Below are 16915 nucleotides of genomic sequence, written 5' to 3'. Positions count from 1 at the left end.
TCCAAACTACCTGTTGGGACCATCTACTGTTTGTAGGTAGTTTGATAGCAACAGCAAAGCTCCCTATTGTAAGGAATTTGTTGATACCTGTTCATTTCAGGTATCAACACTGACACCTAGCTCTAGCTCCATAGTGGGACTGACAGAATCACAGAAACATTGCTCAAAAGAGACCTCTGGAGATCTTTAGTCCAACCTACCACTCCCTACCACTCACCACCACTAGATCTGGTCAGCCACGACTGTCTAGCCAAGTCTTCAAACCACCTAGGGATGGTTTCTCTGCCAACTCTCTCATGTTCCTGCTTGCTCTATTTTTACTTCTGTGTTATGATTTTGTATGTTACTAAAAAATAAATTAAACCCTTCTGGAAAATGGCTTCATCTTTGGGAAGGCTGAGCAGTCAAAAGTACATTATATAGAATTATTACATAGAATTATTTGGGTTATTTTATCTGCCAGTTTGACTTTTCTCATAGCAGTCCAGAATAAATTAGGGTGTTTAAAAGTACTTTCCAACCAGAAGCTTTCCGATTTACAACAAATGCTACTGAGGAACCAAAGTCTTTGTTTTACATTCATAGCGACTATGGTTACTCTCTACACAAGATCGCTTCCAGGTCTGCGAATATGTTCTGGCCATGTCCTGTGTTTTGCTGGGATGAAACCAGAGTGCATCTTCCTGTGCCTAGCTTTTTATGAAAAAAATCATGGTGTCCTGGCTTTATATGGGAAAAAAACCAACAGTTCCCAGCATCTGGGCTACACTAGAAGGAAGCATGTTGCATTCTTACTGATGCCCTGCTCATCCAGATCTGGCAACCAATACTGTACAGTGCACTGTCAAAAGCATCAGCCGCCTAGGCCAGACATAGCCACCCTTAAAATTCAAGGTTGCTTTTGACACATTTAACATCGTGGATTTCCCAAGTTTCTCATGAAGCATCTAATGTTTTTACACGCCTCTCCCTCATCATCTATACTGATAATCCACAGCCCAAGATACCAGTGTTGCAAATACTAATTCCTAAATAGCAGCTTTTGTGCTTTGCAGCTTGCATTTCAAAATGGCTGCTCCCTGCTTGATGATAATACTAGCGTAATTAACATTTAAGGCAGTTAAATTTTCGTTAGTGAATAGAGGCTCAGTCTGGCACTTGAAATCTTGCCCTTGGAGCCCAGCAGAGTTAGAGCATTGGTTTCTGAGACAAAACAGTGTCCCATTTCTTCTCTGCAATTAAAAATAACCACTGAGTTTTAGATAATAATAGAGGTCAAAATACCCAAGAGCTATTGAAAATATTTAACCACACACAAATGGTACATATTTAAAAGGCCTTAGAGACTGGCATGTTACACGAACCAGTCAAGCAACTAAAACATCTTAAGTAGAAGTACAATGAATTGTGTACAGGTCATATATAAAAACGGAGATGGCTACAGGTAAACACACCAAGTTAATGCTGGTTGGCATTCACTCAGACCTTACTCCAGCGTTCTCGAAGTACTTTGCAACTATAGATTAACCTGTTTTATAAAGGAGGGATATCTCTAGCTTGTACTTATTTTTACAAAGGGTGAAGTAAGACAAAAGGTCAGGGCTGTAACCAGAAACGGAAAGGCAGGATCTGGGGCCCCAGCCTATTAATTTCTAGATAGCTCACCTTATTAAATAGAGTCACGTATGGACAACAAACATAAACTGTAATTGGGAGTTCTCCAATTAAACAAATCCATTCAAAAAGCTAGATGCATATTTTCAAGGCTAGAAAAGAAAATTGTTTTAGGATACTAAACAAGCAACTGCATGAAATTTAGCTTTTTTATTGAGTTCTGAGATCTTAAAGAACTTTAAGTTTCGACTAGGTTCAAAAGCATTTTCTAAAGGACTGGCTTCGTGATGCAAGGGCAAAAAAAAGATTCACCGTGGAAAGTTCACCAAAGTTCTGTAGGGTTTTAGAGATTACATTACTATGATGTAGAAAGAAACGGAGATTGATTTCCCAGAGAGGCTATGACAAACCTCTCTTTTCAGGGTGAATGAAGTATAGAAGCAAAAAGAAATGCTAAAGAACAGTAGTCATCAGTAGGCACGGATTCGTACTACAGCCTTCAATCTAGCAGGCAGTTAGTTTAACCCACACAAAACAGCTGTTTCTCTTCCTAAGTTTTCTGACTGGTGGGCTGGCTGATGTGACTTTATTACTTCTGCATCTGCTGTTCTGATAGACTAATGAAGAATGACTTCTTATTGCTATTATTGTTGTTGCTGTTTCCACTGGACATGACATCAATTAGCATGGACACTTCATTCAGCACTGCATAGTAACAAGCAAAAAAACCAGTATAGCTGGAAGACTTGCATCAAGACTTTCTCCCATATGGAGTAAGCAAAGATCTTCGAAGGACCTTACAACACTCATCTTCCAGGACCATGAGGGGTGGGAGATGAGTTAGCAACACTGTGAAATGTGTAGTGTGGAAATTTAGATATAATCTGAAGGTGCATAAATGATAGAAAGCAATCTTTTTTCATGAAGAATAGGTCATGCCAGATAGCTTGGACAAATTCTGCAAAATGACAGGATTAGTGCACAAAGGGAATGCAGCAGTTCTGATTTTACAGAAACATTATTTATGGGTTAGTGGGTGGACAAAAGTTTTCTCAACAGATTTTTACAGATCTAACCATACACAGAAAGTTCAAATGGTTTCCTTTAGCCTCTACTTAGTGCTACTTTATAGGTAGTGTTTTGCTTTAATTTAATTTATCTAGACTTTAATAAGACTTTTGGTACTTTACTGCCTGGAAAATTATTACTGACACTGGAAATATGGTGCCTGGTTATGAATATTGCAATGAAGATATGAAGTTGCCAGACATATTGTAAACAGAGCATAATTACAGTATTTACAGTTGAACATCAAAATGGGAAGAGATGCCAAGTGGCATTTCTCAGAAGTTAATATTGGGACTGATACTATCTAATATCTTCCTTAATAATTTGGAAAATGAAATAAATTGTACATTGATTGAATACGCAGTAGACACAAGAGGAAGATGAACTACAACACAGCAGGTGGGTAGGTTGAAAAAAACCCAGAAAGAGCTGGAGATTTAAGACGGAGAGAGAGAAGGGTGCATTTAGAAGAGAAGCTATTTAATGTAGACAAATGTAGAATAATAAGCTCAGAGAAAATTAACACCCATCTCAAGTAACCAAATGGGAAAATGCCAATTTTCATTAAAAAAAAAATCCAAGAGACTTCACAGTTTATTCACACTGAAAATTCACATTGGGGTATATGCATCAGGTTTGACAACTTGTTTGCTACATTCCAGCCTGATGTGATTTTAAAGGGAAGAAAAACAGATTCCCTTAAAAACCTGCCTTTTAAAATAAATTTTTACTTATTTTAAATATATACTGAACGCTCATAAAAGACCCAATTTACAGTCCTGTTAGTGGAAATAACATAGTACTAATGTAACATAAGAGACACAGAAGCAGCGCATAAGAGGTCCAAGATGGAAGTCAGGAAGCCAAAGCCCATCCGTCTCCAATACTGTCAAGGAGTTCTAAGTGTTCACTCTATGCAGCAGACCAAAATCCATTAAATACTAGGTTACCACTGATTTGTTGACTTTAGTTTAGAAGCTCAACTATACCTTGAGGAAAGCTATTACTGTATAAAAGAAAGTAAGATTCTGAGGGATATTAAAAAAAAAAAAAAAAAGCCTAAACAAATACTGAAACAAGCTTGCTGTGTTAAATGACTGCTGTATACGCTAAGGAACCTTAAATATTATCTGTAGGATGGAAATTGTCAAAAGAATGTACCCTTGCAATAAAATTAACCTGTAATTATATAAATTCACTAAGAATAGAAAACATTTTATGACACAAGAACCCCCTACATGGACTATGTTAGAGAACTGCTCCTGGCTGAGAGTTTAAAGGCACACTATCTTTTTTCCCATCATTATTTGGTTAACAATACTTACAATACAAGTACATTATTTTGTCACAGGACTGATTCATTACAAGAATATATAAAAACTTTATCAAACTGAGAATTACTTTTCTTCCTAACACAGCAATCCAGATATAGGTGATGCATATGAAATGGCTGATGTGATAGCAATCAACAGTATTTTTTTAATGTACGCTTAAAAACCTGCTTACCAAGGGGAGCCATATATTCTGAATCCCCTCACCGTCACTTCAGAGTCTTGAAGATAGATGCAGTTTGTTAGAAGAGACTGTACATTTTCATAGCTCTCTGGCTTCAGCTTAGAAACAGAGGGGAAATAGTAAAAGTCCTGCTTGATTAAGTCAGCCATGAATTCCTGGTCAAAGGTCAATTCATGATTTCCTGCTATCACAATCTTGTATTCATAGGGCAGGCTACCTAAAACAGTGAAAAACAAACAAATTACTTGTTTTATGGAAATTCTGATAAACGAAAACAGACAGAGTCACAAACTATTATCGATTCCTATAATATGCTCACATATTTGAAACAATCAAGCATATCCCTACTACGTGTTACTGTAATTCCCGGTGATTTCAGGTAAATGACATTACTGTCTTTTTCAGGGCACACTATGATTCAGCATGCTTAGCATTAATGTGTTGAAACTACTTTCAACTCATCAACCTTAAAAACCAGTCTGCAGACTCCTGCTCTACTATTTACTGCTAGTTGATTGCCATTTGTGCTGCAAGTATCACTTACTGTGACAGTGATGATAACTCTTTGACAGAAATTAGGGTTCAAAGAAGATCGTCCACAACGCTTCATAAAATAATGTCACCTCCCTTCTCCCAGACCTGTAGTCTTTATCAGCTTGTACTGAGGAGGTCTTACAGACTCAGAACTTGGGTCAGCCAGAGAGGTCTGCTGCCCTCTTTGCCCTGACATTAAGACCAAGCCTTCAAGCAAGACAGGGATTGGGTTTAGCTGTCAAAACTCCACATCCCACAGAGAAGTCTCGCGGTTTGCCTCTATCCCATTTTTTTTCCTGCTCCATTTTCTCAGTGACTTCCTTAGATCCATGGACTATAATTTAAAGTGACTCACGTTCAAGAATATTTTACAACCCGTATTTAGTGAAAAACTTTACAACAACCTCCTGCTGAAGGCAAGAATATATATGCCCACACACGTGGGTTCTTCCAGAGAGCAGCACTGCAACAGAAACTTTCCACCTGACTCTACATTTGGTTATCAGCTGGATTCTGCCCTTGAGAGCAGGCATCGCCTGTCTCAAAAAGCTCAACTTCTAAGTATATCTGAGAGGAAACGAAGACAGAAACTGTGTAAAGCTGCATTCAATAGCTTTGCTTCTGCACGATTAATTTGCATCAGAATGAGGACAGTTGGAACAGATTGGGAGCAGAAAGAAATATTTTACTGAAAATGAGACCCACCCTGCACAGCAGCAATCATGTCTTTTTTTTATTTTAAAAATGTGTTGTTGATAACATAGAAACCTTAAGTGATGACCCCAAGCCTAACCTAGAGGCAGGATATTTAGAGAATGTAAAACACCAGCCAATGTGCAGTGGCAAAAGTTGGCATGAGTAGGACTTAAAAATAAAATGCAACAGCATGATTTGGAGTTACAGAAACAGAAGACAGAGAACAGTGCTAGCCCAGAGGAGATGCCACATGGCTGAACTCATTATTTGCCAAATGAAAAGATCTGGGTAACTCTGAAATACGTTTCAGGCACTTGTAACACCTGTATTAGGAAAATCGATTGTACAGGTTTCAGTCTTTCCTGTGGACCCAAGACATACATGCCTTTAGAATATTTATTAACAGAAACTCTTTTCAGATATTTATAATTACACGTTGAATGCTGGAGATTCAATTATTTACCTGAAAGACTAGTTGAGATGTAAATTTTGTCATTTTTGCTTCTGAAATGCTTAGCATTTTCCAGATGTGTACTCCATCTCTGCAAGTTTTCTGGGTGTGTGCACACATACACACACAAGTTAAAAATGTTACTTACATGCCACAGTCTGTATGGGCATCTACAGGCCTTAAAGCATTCTTGGGAAATAGGAAAATAAAGAAATCCTGTATGCCGCAATATTGTTAACAATTCCATTTCTATTCTGTTTTGTAAATCTTTTCCAGCTCATCTGATCCATCCATCTAGCAGCCAAGAACCTGTACGAGCTGGTTATAGTTGTTGCTTCCACTAATGTATTTATGTCATGTTGCTGTCTGTGGGTGTTACTTAGGCAAATTAGCAAATTACTCTAAATGTACAGTTACATTTATTATAGTGGCGGCCAGAAGCGCTGCTTTAGTTACAGGTCTGTCAGCTTTTCAATTAACAACTGTGTTTTTGATGAGTTTGCAGCTCAGGTTTTTTTTCTTTCATTCCATACCAGGCAGCAACTTCCTAAACCTATTTCCCTCTCTTTGTCTCCACAAGCCCTCTTTACCCTTTAAATCTTAATTTTTTGTCTAACGGGGGTATTTTTTGCTGCTTGCACATAAATTTAACAATATTTTGTTTAAACTTTGCTCCTTAGAAGACTTTAGAACATGCTTCACTTTTCACCCCAAGTGCTCTCAAAGTGCAAAGTCAACCTTAGGTAGAAATCTTTGAACCCTTGTTCTTGGCTGGTCACTACTGTCATGAACTATAGGACGCTAGTTGAGTGGCTGCAGATGAAGACTCTCAGCTATCAGACCACAATATCGATTACATTTCCCATCTTCCCTGCTTCCAGTGTGATCCATACTTACCTCACTCTAGCCCACATGCAGAAATCAACACCGAATGCTAAACATCTCTTTGCACTAAAGCATGGTCCTCCTACCACTGACCTCAGAGGGACCAACACCACCTTACTGGAGCAGGACCACAGTCCAACATGGTGTGTCAGCACAATCCTGAGAAATGGCGAATGTTTCAAATGCCTTTTATAGCATGAAGATCCACCAAACACCAGCAATATCTGATCAATACTTACCTGAAAACTACCTTAAAGCAGCAACTCCTTCCTACTTCTGACCTACAACTTCTTACTTTTCCTTTTTATATGTTATTACTTAAACTGTTCTGTAATTTCTTATTTCGTTATGACCTTCCAACATGGTTTTCCATCCCTAGGCACAGACTACTGCACAATTTGTAGCCTTGGCTTGGTCCTTTGCTAGGACCAAGACCTCCCCAAGAACACATAGCCTAATAGCTGCTGTATGGCTGTGCTTCTACATCTGTCCATAGCTGTAGAACAACCACTTTTCCATCTGTTATTTTTTGTGCCACCAGCCCTTCATCAGAGATAATTTGAACACTTCCAGGTTGACCAGTTTATTCCCACACCTGCTAGTGGGTGCTACTGACAAGCTGGGTAGAAAAGACACCAGGCACATCTCCTGTCCCTCGTTCAACAAACTGAGCTGAGAATGTTGAATTCCCACTCATGCAGGTTTTCATGGCTTCTGTAACAACTGCGTTTTGCTAAGAAAGATTCCTACCAAAGACAGCAGTGGCTACAACGTACCTATGCAGTGGGTTCCTTTTGTCTTCCATTTACAAACTCCATGAACACAAGCCTTAGTAAAGGCAGTGGCTAACATTTTCATTTGCTAAGCAATTTTCCCTTTTTTCTTCTTCTTCTTTTCCAAAATAGCCATATGCTAAACATTAAGTTCCATGACTGCTCATCCGCGTGGGCACCAATGGTACCACTAGAGCAACCTTGAGCGTATCATGAGTGACTGAAATAACAGTGAGGGGGATGTGACCCTGGTGGCACCTCCTCAATCCTTCCAGCGAGGGGGCTCACTGCTCAGGTGGGAGTGGATGCATCCCACAGCCAACACAATGCTGCGTGGCTAGAGCTGCAAGCAGGCCTGCAGCTTCTATGACCACAGGACCCTTTCTGAAGAACAAGGATTGCTGCGCAGGGATGGCATTCCCCTGGCAAACTGGGGCAAGAGTGTCTTTGCCAACAGGTTCGCTAATACCGTGGGAAGAGTTTTAGGTGTGCTGGGGAAGGGCTGTCACGCTGTGAAGAGAAGGGAAGGCACGCAGGCAGCGAGGGAGCAGCTGGGGGACAACGGGACGGCAAAGGCTCTTGCATTACCCTTGCAAAAGCAGCCTCACTGCGGCTCCTCTCAGGCACAGCATTGGGTACAACCAGGAGGGAGGAGAGCTGTGACATCTCTGAGATCATGTAGACGGTGGGATAGGTGACCTGACTGGAGTGCCGCAATGGACGGACACAGGCCTACCACCCGTCTGTCACAGGTCTATCACCCTTGAAAAGGATTGGAGAAGTTCCCAATGGCTGGAAAAAGGTACATGTCCCACCCATCCTCAAGAAAGGCAAGAAGGGGAATCTGGGGAAATATATGCCATCAAGCCTCACATCAGGCCTCCGAAAATTAGGAAACAAATCTCCCACAAAGTAATTTTCCAAGCACATGAAGGTCAGGAAAGTGATTTGGAACAGCCATCATTGACTTAACATGGGTAAATCATACCTGACTAATGCAATTGCCTTCTACGAGGAGATGACTGGCTCTCTGGATAAGGGAGAGCACTGGATGTTGTTCACCTTGATTTTAGCCTTTGACGCAATCTCCCATAGCATCCTTATAGCCAAATCAGTGAGATAAGGATGGATGATAAGGTGGGTCAAATATCGCCTGGAATGCTGGTCTCAAAGGGCTAGAATCAGTGGTACAAAGTCCATCCAGCAGTCAGCCACTAGAGGTATCCCTCAGCTAGTGATGCTGGGGCCAATACTGCTTCCCATCTTTACTAACAGCCTGGATGATCTGATGGAGTGCACTTTCAGCAAGTTTGCAGACAACACCAAATCAGGGGTGGGGATCTGATGACCCACCCTGGAGGGCCTGTCTGCTATTCAGAGGAACCTCCAAAGGCTGGAAAAACGAGCTGAGAGGAACCTCATAAACTTCATCAAAAGCAAATGTAAACTCCCGCACCTAGGATAGAGTAACTTCATTCAGCAAGACTCACCAGTGTGTCTTTGTGGCAAAGACAGCCAACCACATACTGGCCTGTATTAGTAACAGTGAAACCAGCTGAACAAGGGGAGTGATCTTTCTCCTCTGTCTAGCACTTGTGAGACCACATCTGGAGTGCCGTGTCCAGTTCTGGGTTCCTCAGTAAAAGAAAAAGACTAACAAACTGAACCAAGTTCAGCAGAGGGCCACCAAGATGGTTGGGGAATGTGGCATACAGGGAGAGGCTGAGATCTGAGTCTGTTCAGCCTAGAGAAGATGAAGGGAAGACCTTACTGCTGTCTGCAACTACCTGATCTCAGGATAAGAGCAAGTAGAGCTAGTTCTTTGCAGAGGTGCACACAGATACGACACGAGGCCACAGACACAAGTGGGACCATGGCATAAGGAAACAATTTTACCATGAGGATGGTCAAAAAGTGGAATAGGTGCCCGGAGCAGCTGTGAAATCTCCATCCTTGGAGATAGTCAAGATTCAACTCGACAAGGTTCTGAGCAGCCTGCTCTAACTAGACCTGCTTTGAATAGGAGGTTGGACTCAATGACCTCCAGAGGTCCCCTCCATCCTGTGTGATTCTAGGTTTCTGTAAGTCTACACTGGAAAACGAACAAGAATTTTAAAGAGCCTGCAATGCTGAAAGAAATTAAAAACTCATTTTGTGTTGTGATTCTAATGGAACAAATCTATGGTAGATAAGCAATTTAACAGGACTAGAGATTATGTTCCATTAACTTTGGTGTAAGTTTCTTGTACTATCCATTTAGCAGATGAGTAGGACTAAACACCCAACTGATAGCCAATTAACATTTGATGCTAGCATATGGCTTTGCTGGTGGGCAGGTAGCAACTTGGTATTAATACAGAAGCTCTATGTATACAAAGATATTAAAGAAAATTTATGGCTGTCACAGGAATTCTGCACACATATCCAGGACAAAATTCATTCCCCAGTAAAATTAAGGCAGCAAGCATGTAAGAAATAGATCTGCCCTTCAGGAGTGCCAAGAAACACATTCAAGAACATATGTTATGGGAGTCAAAGATGTATTTTCAAACCAAAAAAAAGGAAAAGTTATGAATTTGGGAGAAAGCTACATTTTTTTTCTGATCTCATATTTTGACTAGCCAAAACAAGACAAGTGTTTTTGCCCAAAGACCAGGGATCCCCCTGGTCTTGGCACCTCAGAAGCTTCTGCTAAAATATCCCTATAACCTGGAGACAAACTACAACTAGAATCGGTTGGAAAAAATTTACCTGAACAGTCTTCTGTATTAAAATTATTAAAATACCACTTGGATGGAATGGGATATATTTGGAAATTCATGTAGTGATTCTGACATTACCAAGGAAACAAAACGAAGCAAAATGTCAGTTTAAAATATTTTGGGGTGAATAAAAATTTCATTTCTAAGCAAAACTTCACATTTTTTCTAAAATAAGGGGGTTTTTCCTCCCATAATGTCTAACTTGCAAGAAATTAAAATTATTTTCCTCCATAATCAACCTCTAGCCACTTCATCCTATTTAGATTTGGAATTAACAAAAATATCTACACATCAAAATTCTGTCAGAAACACACTGGCTCCAATTCTGCCCTGGGCTTCAGGGCCACATCCAACTTTTGCCTTCTGCCAATTTGGAATGGAGCTCCATCCACTCTTTCAGCCTCTATCTTAACATGGGATGAGAGATTTTTCCTTTCCTTTTCTTTCTTCTCTGCTACATGGTTCTTCATCTTTCTCCTTTCCGTTTTGTAATCTCCCCCTGTATGCAGAAAAATGCTGGAGACACATTATCTTGCACTTAATTTAGCAGTTTTAGCAAGGTTATCTTTTTCTCACAGAAACAAAACCTGTAGAAGTACGACACTTTACACTTCTGTATGCTTGTCTCTCAATATCCCTCTGAAAATGCCCAACAGATTCAAAAGTCATTTACTATATTCAGCAGAGGAGTAAAGGCCTCAAAGATAATTATGTTCCCTTCAGTTTCCTGAAAGTGTCTGAGAAGACTAATGCCCAGTCTGAAGGAGAGGCTTCAAAGGACTGAGACATGTTAGGTGTCTCATGAAATGAGACCTAAGAACCCACAGAAAGTCTATGAGACAAAATCCAAGAAGTCAGGCAACAGTGGTTCTGCTCCCAGAACAACTCATCATACAAAAAATTCTGCCCTAAATCTCCTAAATCAAACATAATTTATTATTCTTTGAGATTATTTTACTATCAAAAAGCCTGGGGTATCATGTTTAGCTTATATATAGCCAGATGCTATTATCATCTTACTAACTTCTTAACCAGATACATTTTGCCAGTTGTGGCAAACCCTCCTCAGAAAGTTTCTTAGCCTTTGTTTGCTTAGTATAAGAATCTGATCGTAGTTCTGGTAATATAATGTGTAGAAGATTATATATATTGTTTAGCTAGTAACATCTTTGTTTATTCCTTTCATTACTGTAGATTACTAATTAAGAGAATCAAGTGACGATCTAATTTTTTGCATGTTTATGCACCAATTACAAAATTATTACAGCAATTCTTAACTTCTAAACTACAGTAGGTCCTTTTTATGGTGAACATAATTTTTACAAAATAACTTGAAATGCTGGGGAACCATTACTTGAACTACAAAACTGCATAATGCAAAGCACTGAACAATGTGCCTTTGTTTGCTATTTCTCTGCATCTGAGTTTGTTCAAAGTAGAATTCTGTGTGCTTAAAGGTTCATCCTGTTCTACCAGCAAGTCGTCTTCTCCGTAAATTAGATCAACACTGCAAATAATTCAAAAGCAAATGCATGATGTTTACACTCCAGGCTCCTCTTGTACTAAGAGGTTAGGCATCTTTATCAACCAGTGACCTCCTTTGCAGCTTACAATTGTTATCAACTTGCAACTTCACCAAGATAAATGCAAACTTATACAAGCAGATGTGCTTTGCTTCTCTCCTGGTATTGTACTAAGCAGAATTTTTAGTATTCATTAAAAGCAGCGACAATCATATAAGTGCCCACTTAATGCTTTTTTCCCTCTCATTTCAACCTTTTAGAATACAGCAGTGAGTGATATAGTAAAAAGACTGCATAACTGTCTCAGATTGCTTTTTTAGCATCTCTTTGACAGTTCTGTGTTTAAACACTGGGGCTGATGTCTGGGAAATTCACATTAACATACTTTTTGTATGGTGTGTAATCTGGAATAACATTGTAAATGAACACTCCCTCCTAAGTCATCTGTAACCTGCTAGCTCTAGACATTCTTGCGTTGTAAAAGCCAGTAATTATATCAAACACTAAAACAGCAAACATATACTATATTGCTCACATTTGCAAAACAGGATTTCTTAAAATAAATAGATAAAGGCAAACCAAACTAAAAAATATCTGATAATAGTCCAACTTGGGCTCTTTGATATACTGTTTTATACGCACCCGCACACATGTATAATAATTGGCCCAAATTACTTCTAAAGGAAAAGTGGCTTCCTCTTACCCTGGGTTTATTTAATTACCCTGTAATTACACAGAACCAACCCAGTGCATGCTGCAAACTAGGATATTAGAGTAGCTGTAGTGACTCAAACCAAAAGATTATGTAGCTCTGTACCTTCTGTCCACTAGTGGTCAGTAACAGGCGCCTAGAAAATTGTACAACTGCAAGGTCTGCCTAGGTTGAACCTTCCTTTGGTATGTCCCCTTAGATTGTGGCAATTAATGGTTTGAAAGTCCCCAACTACATAAGCCACAGAGTCCATTTTCATAAATATTTTTTCCTTTTTTCTTCCTGGAATAGTTGTAGTCTTAAATAATATATGTTTCTGAGGAGATAAATTTCTACAACAGCTTTTCTGTCCTTCAGAATATACTAGTTTTGGTTTACAACATGTATCTGGGGACAATGAAAGCAAAGGAGATAGAGAACTGTGTTAAAAAGTAACAATTAAAAAATACTTTAGACTTCCTACATGGATCTCTCTGCACACTGATACAGATTCCTATTCAGGTCTTCAGATTCCACAAAGGTGCTTTCAGCATCTCCCACTTGTCACCTTCTGGAAGGGAAGACTACAAAGAGCTGTGTGTCATGTCACCGTACGAGGTGCACAGCACTAATAACAATGTTTAATGTTTGTGTATAGTGCTTTGCAATAGCTGTTCAAAGTGCTGTACTGAGAATAATTAATCCTCCAACACGTTCATGTGGTAGGTGGATCAAGCATCATTTTCACAATTTTACAAGGGGGAACGATAAAGAGGCTGTCAAATCTGAAGAGGACTAACTAGAGTTTGGTTGCCTGTCTTCCTCAGGCTCTTTCAAATATCTCTGCCAGAGGCAATGACAGTTCACAGAATCATATTCCAGATCTTTCAGTTCCCTGGTTGCTATCTGCACTTCTGGGCCACACCGCCTTCCTAAAGCTACACTTGTCTGCTAGTCTGGAATAAGACTGGGTATTTTTACTCACTTGCTTATTTTGGGGGGTCAGGGAACTCAATATTTATGAAAATCACAGCACGTTTTTAGGTGAGTCATCTCAGAGACTCAGAATCTTGAAGTTTGGCTACCTTCCACTCCATCAGTGAAAAGAAGCAACCTTGGTATTAGTCCAAAGTACAAGAAATCCCCCCAAAGCATCCATATGTTTGGAAGGAGGGAATGAAGGAAAAATCCTTTAGCACCTACCACTCCTATAGCTTCTACAGCTTCTCACCACTAGCATGGGAGGCGTACCTGGAAAACAGTTGTTCTGGGTCATCTTCCCAACACAGGGATGTAGCTTAAATATTCCCTGAGACTCTGGCAGCCAGTTTAACGTTCAAAAGTCTTCAGGACGTACTAACTCCCCAGCACCAGAGAAATACTGGAAGAGTGTGCTGCAGTGCACTTTTCTGTGCTGTGCTGTCTGAGCCTTAGATGTACAAACCGATCTGAGCCATCACACATTTAAGAAATGCAATATAAACCAACACTTCTTTAGTATGCCCAGTCTTTTAAAAATGACATCTGTTCTAAATCCCTACACAGCTCAATGTTTTTCACTGCATTTCCAAAGCCATTCTTTTGTAAATAGATAATTAGTGCTTAAATACTTCTTTCAAGGGGTTTCTACATTAACATAAAAATAGTGTAATTACCGATGGTCAAAATGGCATGACTACAATTTATAAATTCTAATTTCTTTTGCTGCTCTGAAGCTGATTTTCTTTCTTCTTCAACACAATTTTAATCTGTTTTAAATGTGAGTATTATTGAACCTAAAAATATAAAATACCTGTTAAGAGAGGAAGAAAAATAACTACCATCATTTTGCAAGATTGAACAGTAAAGCAAAAGTAAAGCTAAGCCTACTGTTTCAGGCTTTTCTGAAGATCTTTTATTTTTTATCAAGAACTTCAAGGTAGAGATGATGTTTATTGACCGAAATTAGCTGATTTTGTTCTACAATCTAATACTAGAAACAGGTGATTCTAGTAGTGCTAGTTACTATAGCTGGGAAGGCATCTTCACTCTACAATATTTTTAGTCTGAAATAAAAACGTTATCTTTTGAGCTGAATCTGCTGCCCAGGTCAATTCCTGAAGTGCATGTCAAATAATTTAATCCATTTTTTTGTGTGTGTGTACAATATACAAGTAAGATTAACATTTTTAGGAAAATGCTCTGAAGAGCTAATTATTGTTTTCCAAGTGCAAAGCCACCTTCTATTTTTTTATTTCAACTTTAGCTTGAATGTGAATTTCAAATAGGAAGACTGTCTTTGACATTGGAAAACTCAGGCAAACACACTGAAACAATAGATATTATAAAATGTGTTAGTTTAAGTAATCTTTCCAATCCATGCACAGAAGATAATTCTCAGAGAGAATATGGAAGTATGCGTTGCAGCTTCTATCACAGATTGGCTATTTAGTTAAATTTCCAGGAAAGTAACCCACAAGCTCAAAGTGATGGTGGGTCCTGGAGCATACACAATTTGGAAATGATATTACAGACTTGAGCAAAGGGAATTACAAGAGCAACTGAGCCAAGCAGGCAATTTCCAGTGCCAACAATATGGGATATAAAAAATAGAGATGGGTTTGGAGTCATTATTTGATGAGTGCACTAAAGTAGGACATGTGTCTTTGTATTTGTCCTACAACACTTTTGATTTATATGCAGGTAGGGAATAAATACCAAAACAAAAATAATGAAAAAGCTGAGGACAAGGACAGCTAGTGAGCTTAGCACATAGTGAGCTTGATATATCTCATGATATAATCTGCCTTATCTACCCTTGATTACATAGAATCGTAGAACGGTTTGGGTTGGAAGGGACCTTTAAAGATCATCTAGTCCAACCCCCCTGCCATGGGCAGGGACATTTTTCACTAGATCAGGTTGCTCAAAGCCCCATCCAACCTGACTTTGAACAATTTCAATGATGCGGCATCCACAACCTCTCTGGGCAACCTGTCCCAGTGTCTCACCACCCTCATTGTAAAAAATTATGTCCTTACATCCAGTCTAAATCTACCCTTTCAGTTTAAAATTGCTGCCCCTTGTCCCGTCACTACAGGCCCTGGTAAAAAGTCTTTCTGCATCTTTCTTATAAGCCCCCTTTACATATTGAAAGGCAGCAATAAGGTCTCCCCAGAGCCTCCTCTTCCCCAGGCTGAACGACCCCAACCCTCTCAGCCTTTCCTCACAGGAGAGGTGTTCCAGCCCTCTTGGTGGTTTTCGTGGCCCTCCTCTGGACCTGCTCCAACAGGTCCATGTATTTAGAAACAATTCCCCCGAATTATTTTCGGCTGTTTACAGTGGTGTCATTAAAATCTCCTGGACATACTGGAAAATTAGCATATGCTCAAAGCTGTCATACCATGCACCCTTAGAACGTCATCAGAAAGTTTCACTGGCCTCATGGCCTTCCATTTGGCCCTACTGTAATACGTATTTTGTACTTCATTTTTTCTGATTCTCCAAAACGGGATTTTCAAATTTGGAAGAAAAATACAATCAGAGAAGAAACTAGGTAAAAAAAGGAAAAGATGAAATATAAAAACAGGAGAAAGGTCAATTTGGGAAAAAAGGGAGGGAAATGACCAGGTTGGCACCATTGGCAAGCTTTATAAACTGACTATCCATCCCTTTTTCCCTTCTTTTTCTAAGCTGTCCTGAATAAGAGTAGCAAAATAGAAATCTGACTTGCAAAAGTACATCATGATACTGCATGACTGGGCAATAAGAGAACAGATGAAACTGAATATAATTTTATGCAGAATAATTCAAGTGCTGGAAAAAATATACCGACTATAGATACACACTGATGGGTTCTGAACTAGGTATTACCTTTCAGGAAAGAGTTCACAGAGTTATAATAGGCAATTTTATGAAAACGCCATCTCATTGTTCAGTCGCAGTCAAAAATAAAAACAGAATAATCCACAACACTAGAAAGGAAAAGAGAACAAACTAGAAAATTTTATTATGCCAGGGGATAAATCTGTGGTGTACTCAGATCATGTGCAGTTCTAGTCTCACCATTTTTAAAAGGATATAGAACAAAGAGGTACAAAGAGTGACACGGATGATCAAAGGCATTTAAGGACTTCTAAACAGTCTTCAGCCTGAAAAATATCTTAAGGGTAGATATGGAAAGAGCCTATAAATTCTTAAGCAGAATGAAGAATGAAATTGTTCACTTGCCTCTTCCAGTATTAGGAAATACCAAATGAGACTAGGAGGTGACAGGTTCAAATTAAGCAAAATTCTTCACACAATTCATATCACATTGTGGAACTCCGATGCAACATTGTGTTGGCACTCAAAATTTGCATAGATCCAAAAGACAATTAAAAAACTCAGAGAAGAAAAATCTATATATTAAATACAAAGTAATT

General features: G+C 39.2%; 1 protein-coding gene across 3 annotated transcripts in view; it reads right to left on the bottom strand.

Annotated features, from left to right (window-relative positions):
* MPPED1 (metallophosphoesterase domain containing 1) overlaps positions 1-16915 on the bottom strand; it is a 66242-nt gene that overhangs the window by 26089 nt on the left and 23238 nt on the right. For all 3 annotated transcript variants that reach the window (XM_052790571.1, XM_052790570.1, XM_052790572.1), the window contains one exon: positions 4189-4414. In XM_052790571.1, coding sequence (XP_052646531.1) covers positions 4189-4414 — 226 coding nt within the window. The remainder of the gene's footprint in view (positions 1-4188; positions 4415-16915) is intronic.

Source organism: Harpia harpyja, chromosome 6 (assembly GCF_026419915.1).
Source record: "Harpia harpyja isolate bHarHar1 chromosome 6, bHarHar1 primary haplotype, whole genome shotgun sequence".
Lineage (NCBI taxonomy): Eukaryota > Metazoa > Chordata > Aves > Accipitriformes > Accipitridae > Harpia > Harpia harpyja.
Note: the sequence above shows the minus strand (reverse complement) of the source record. Positions and strands in the feature narration are given on the sequence as shown.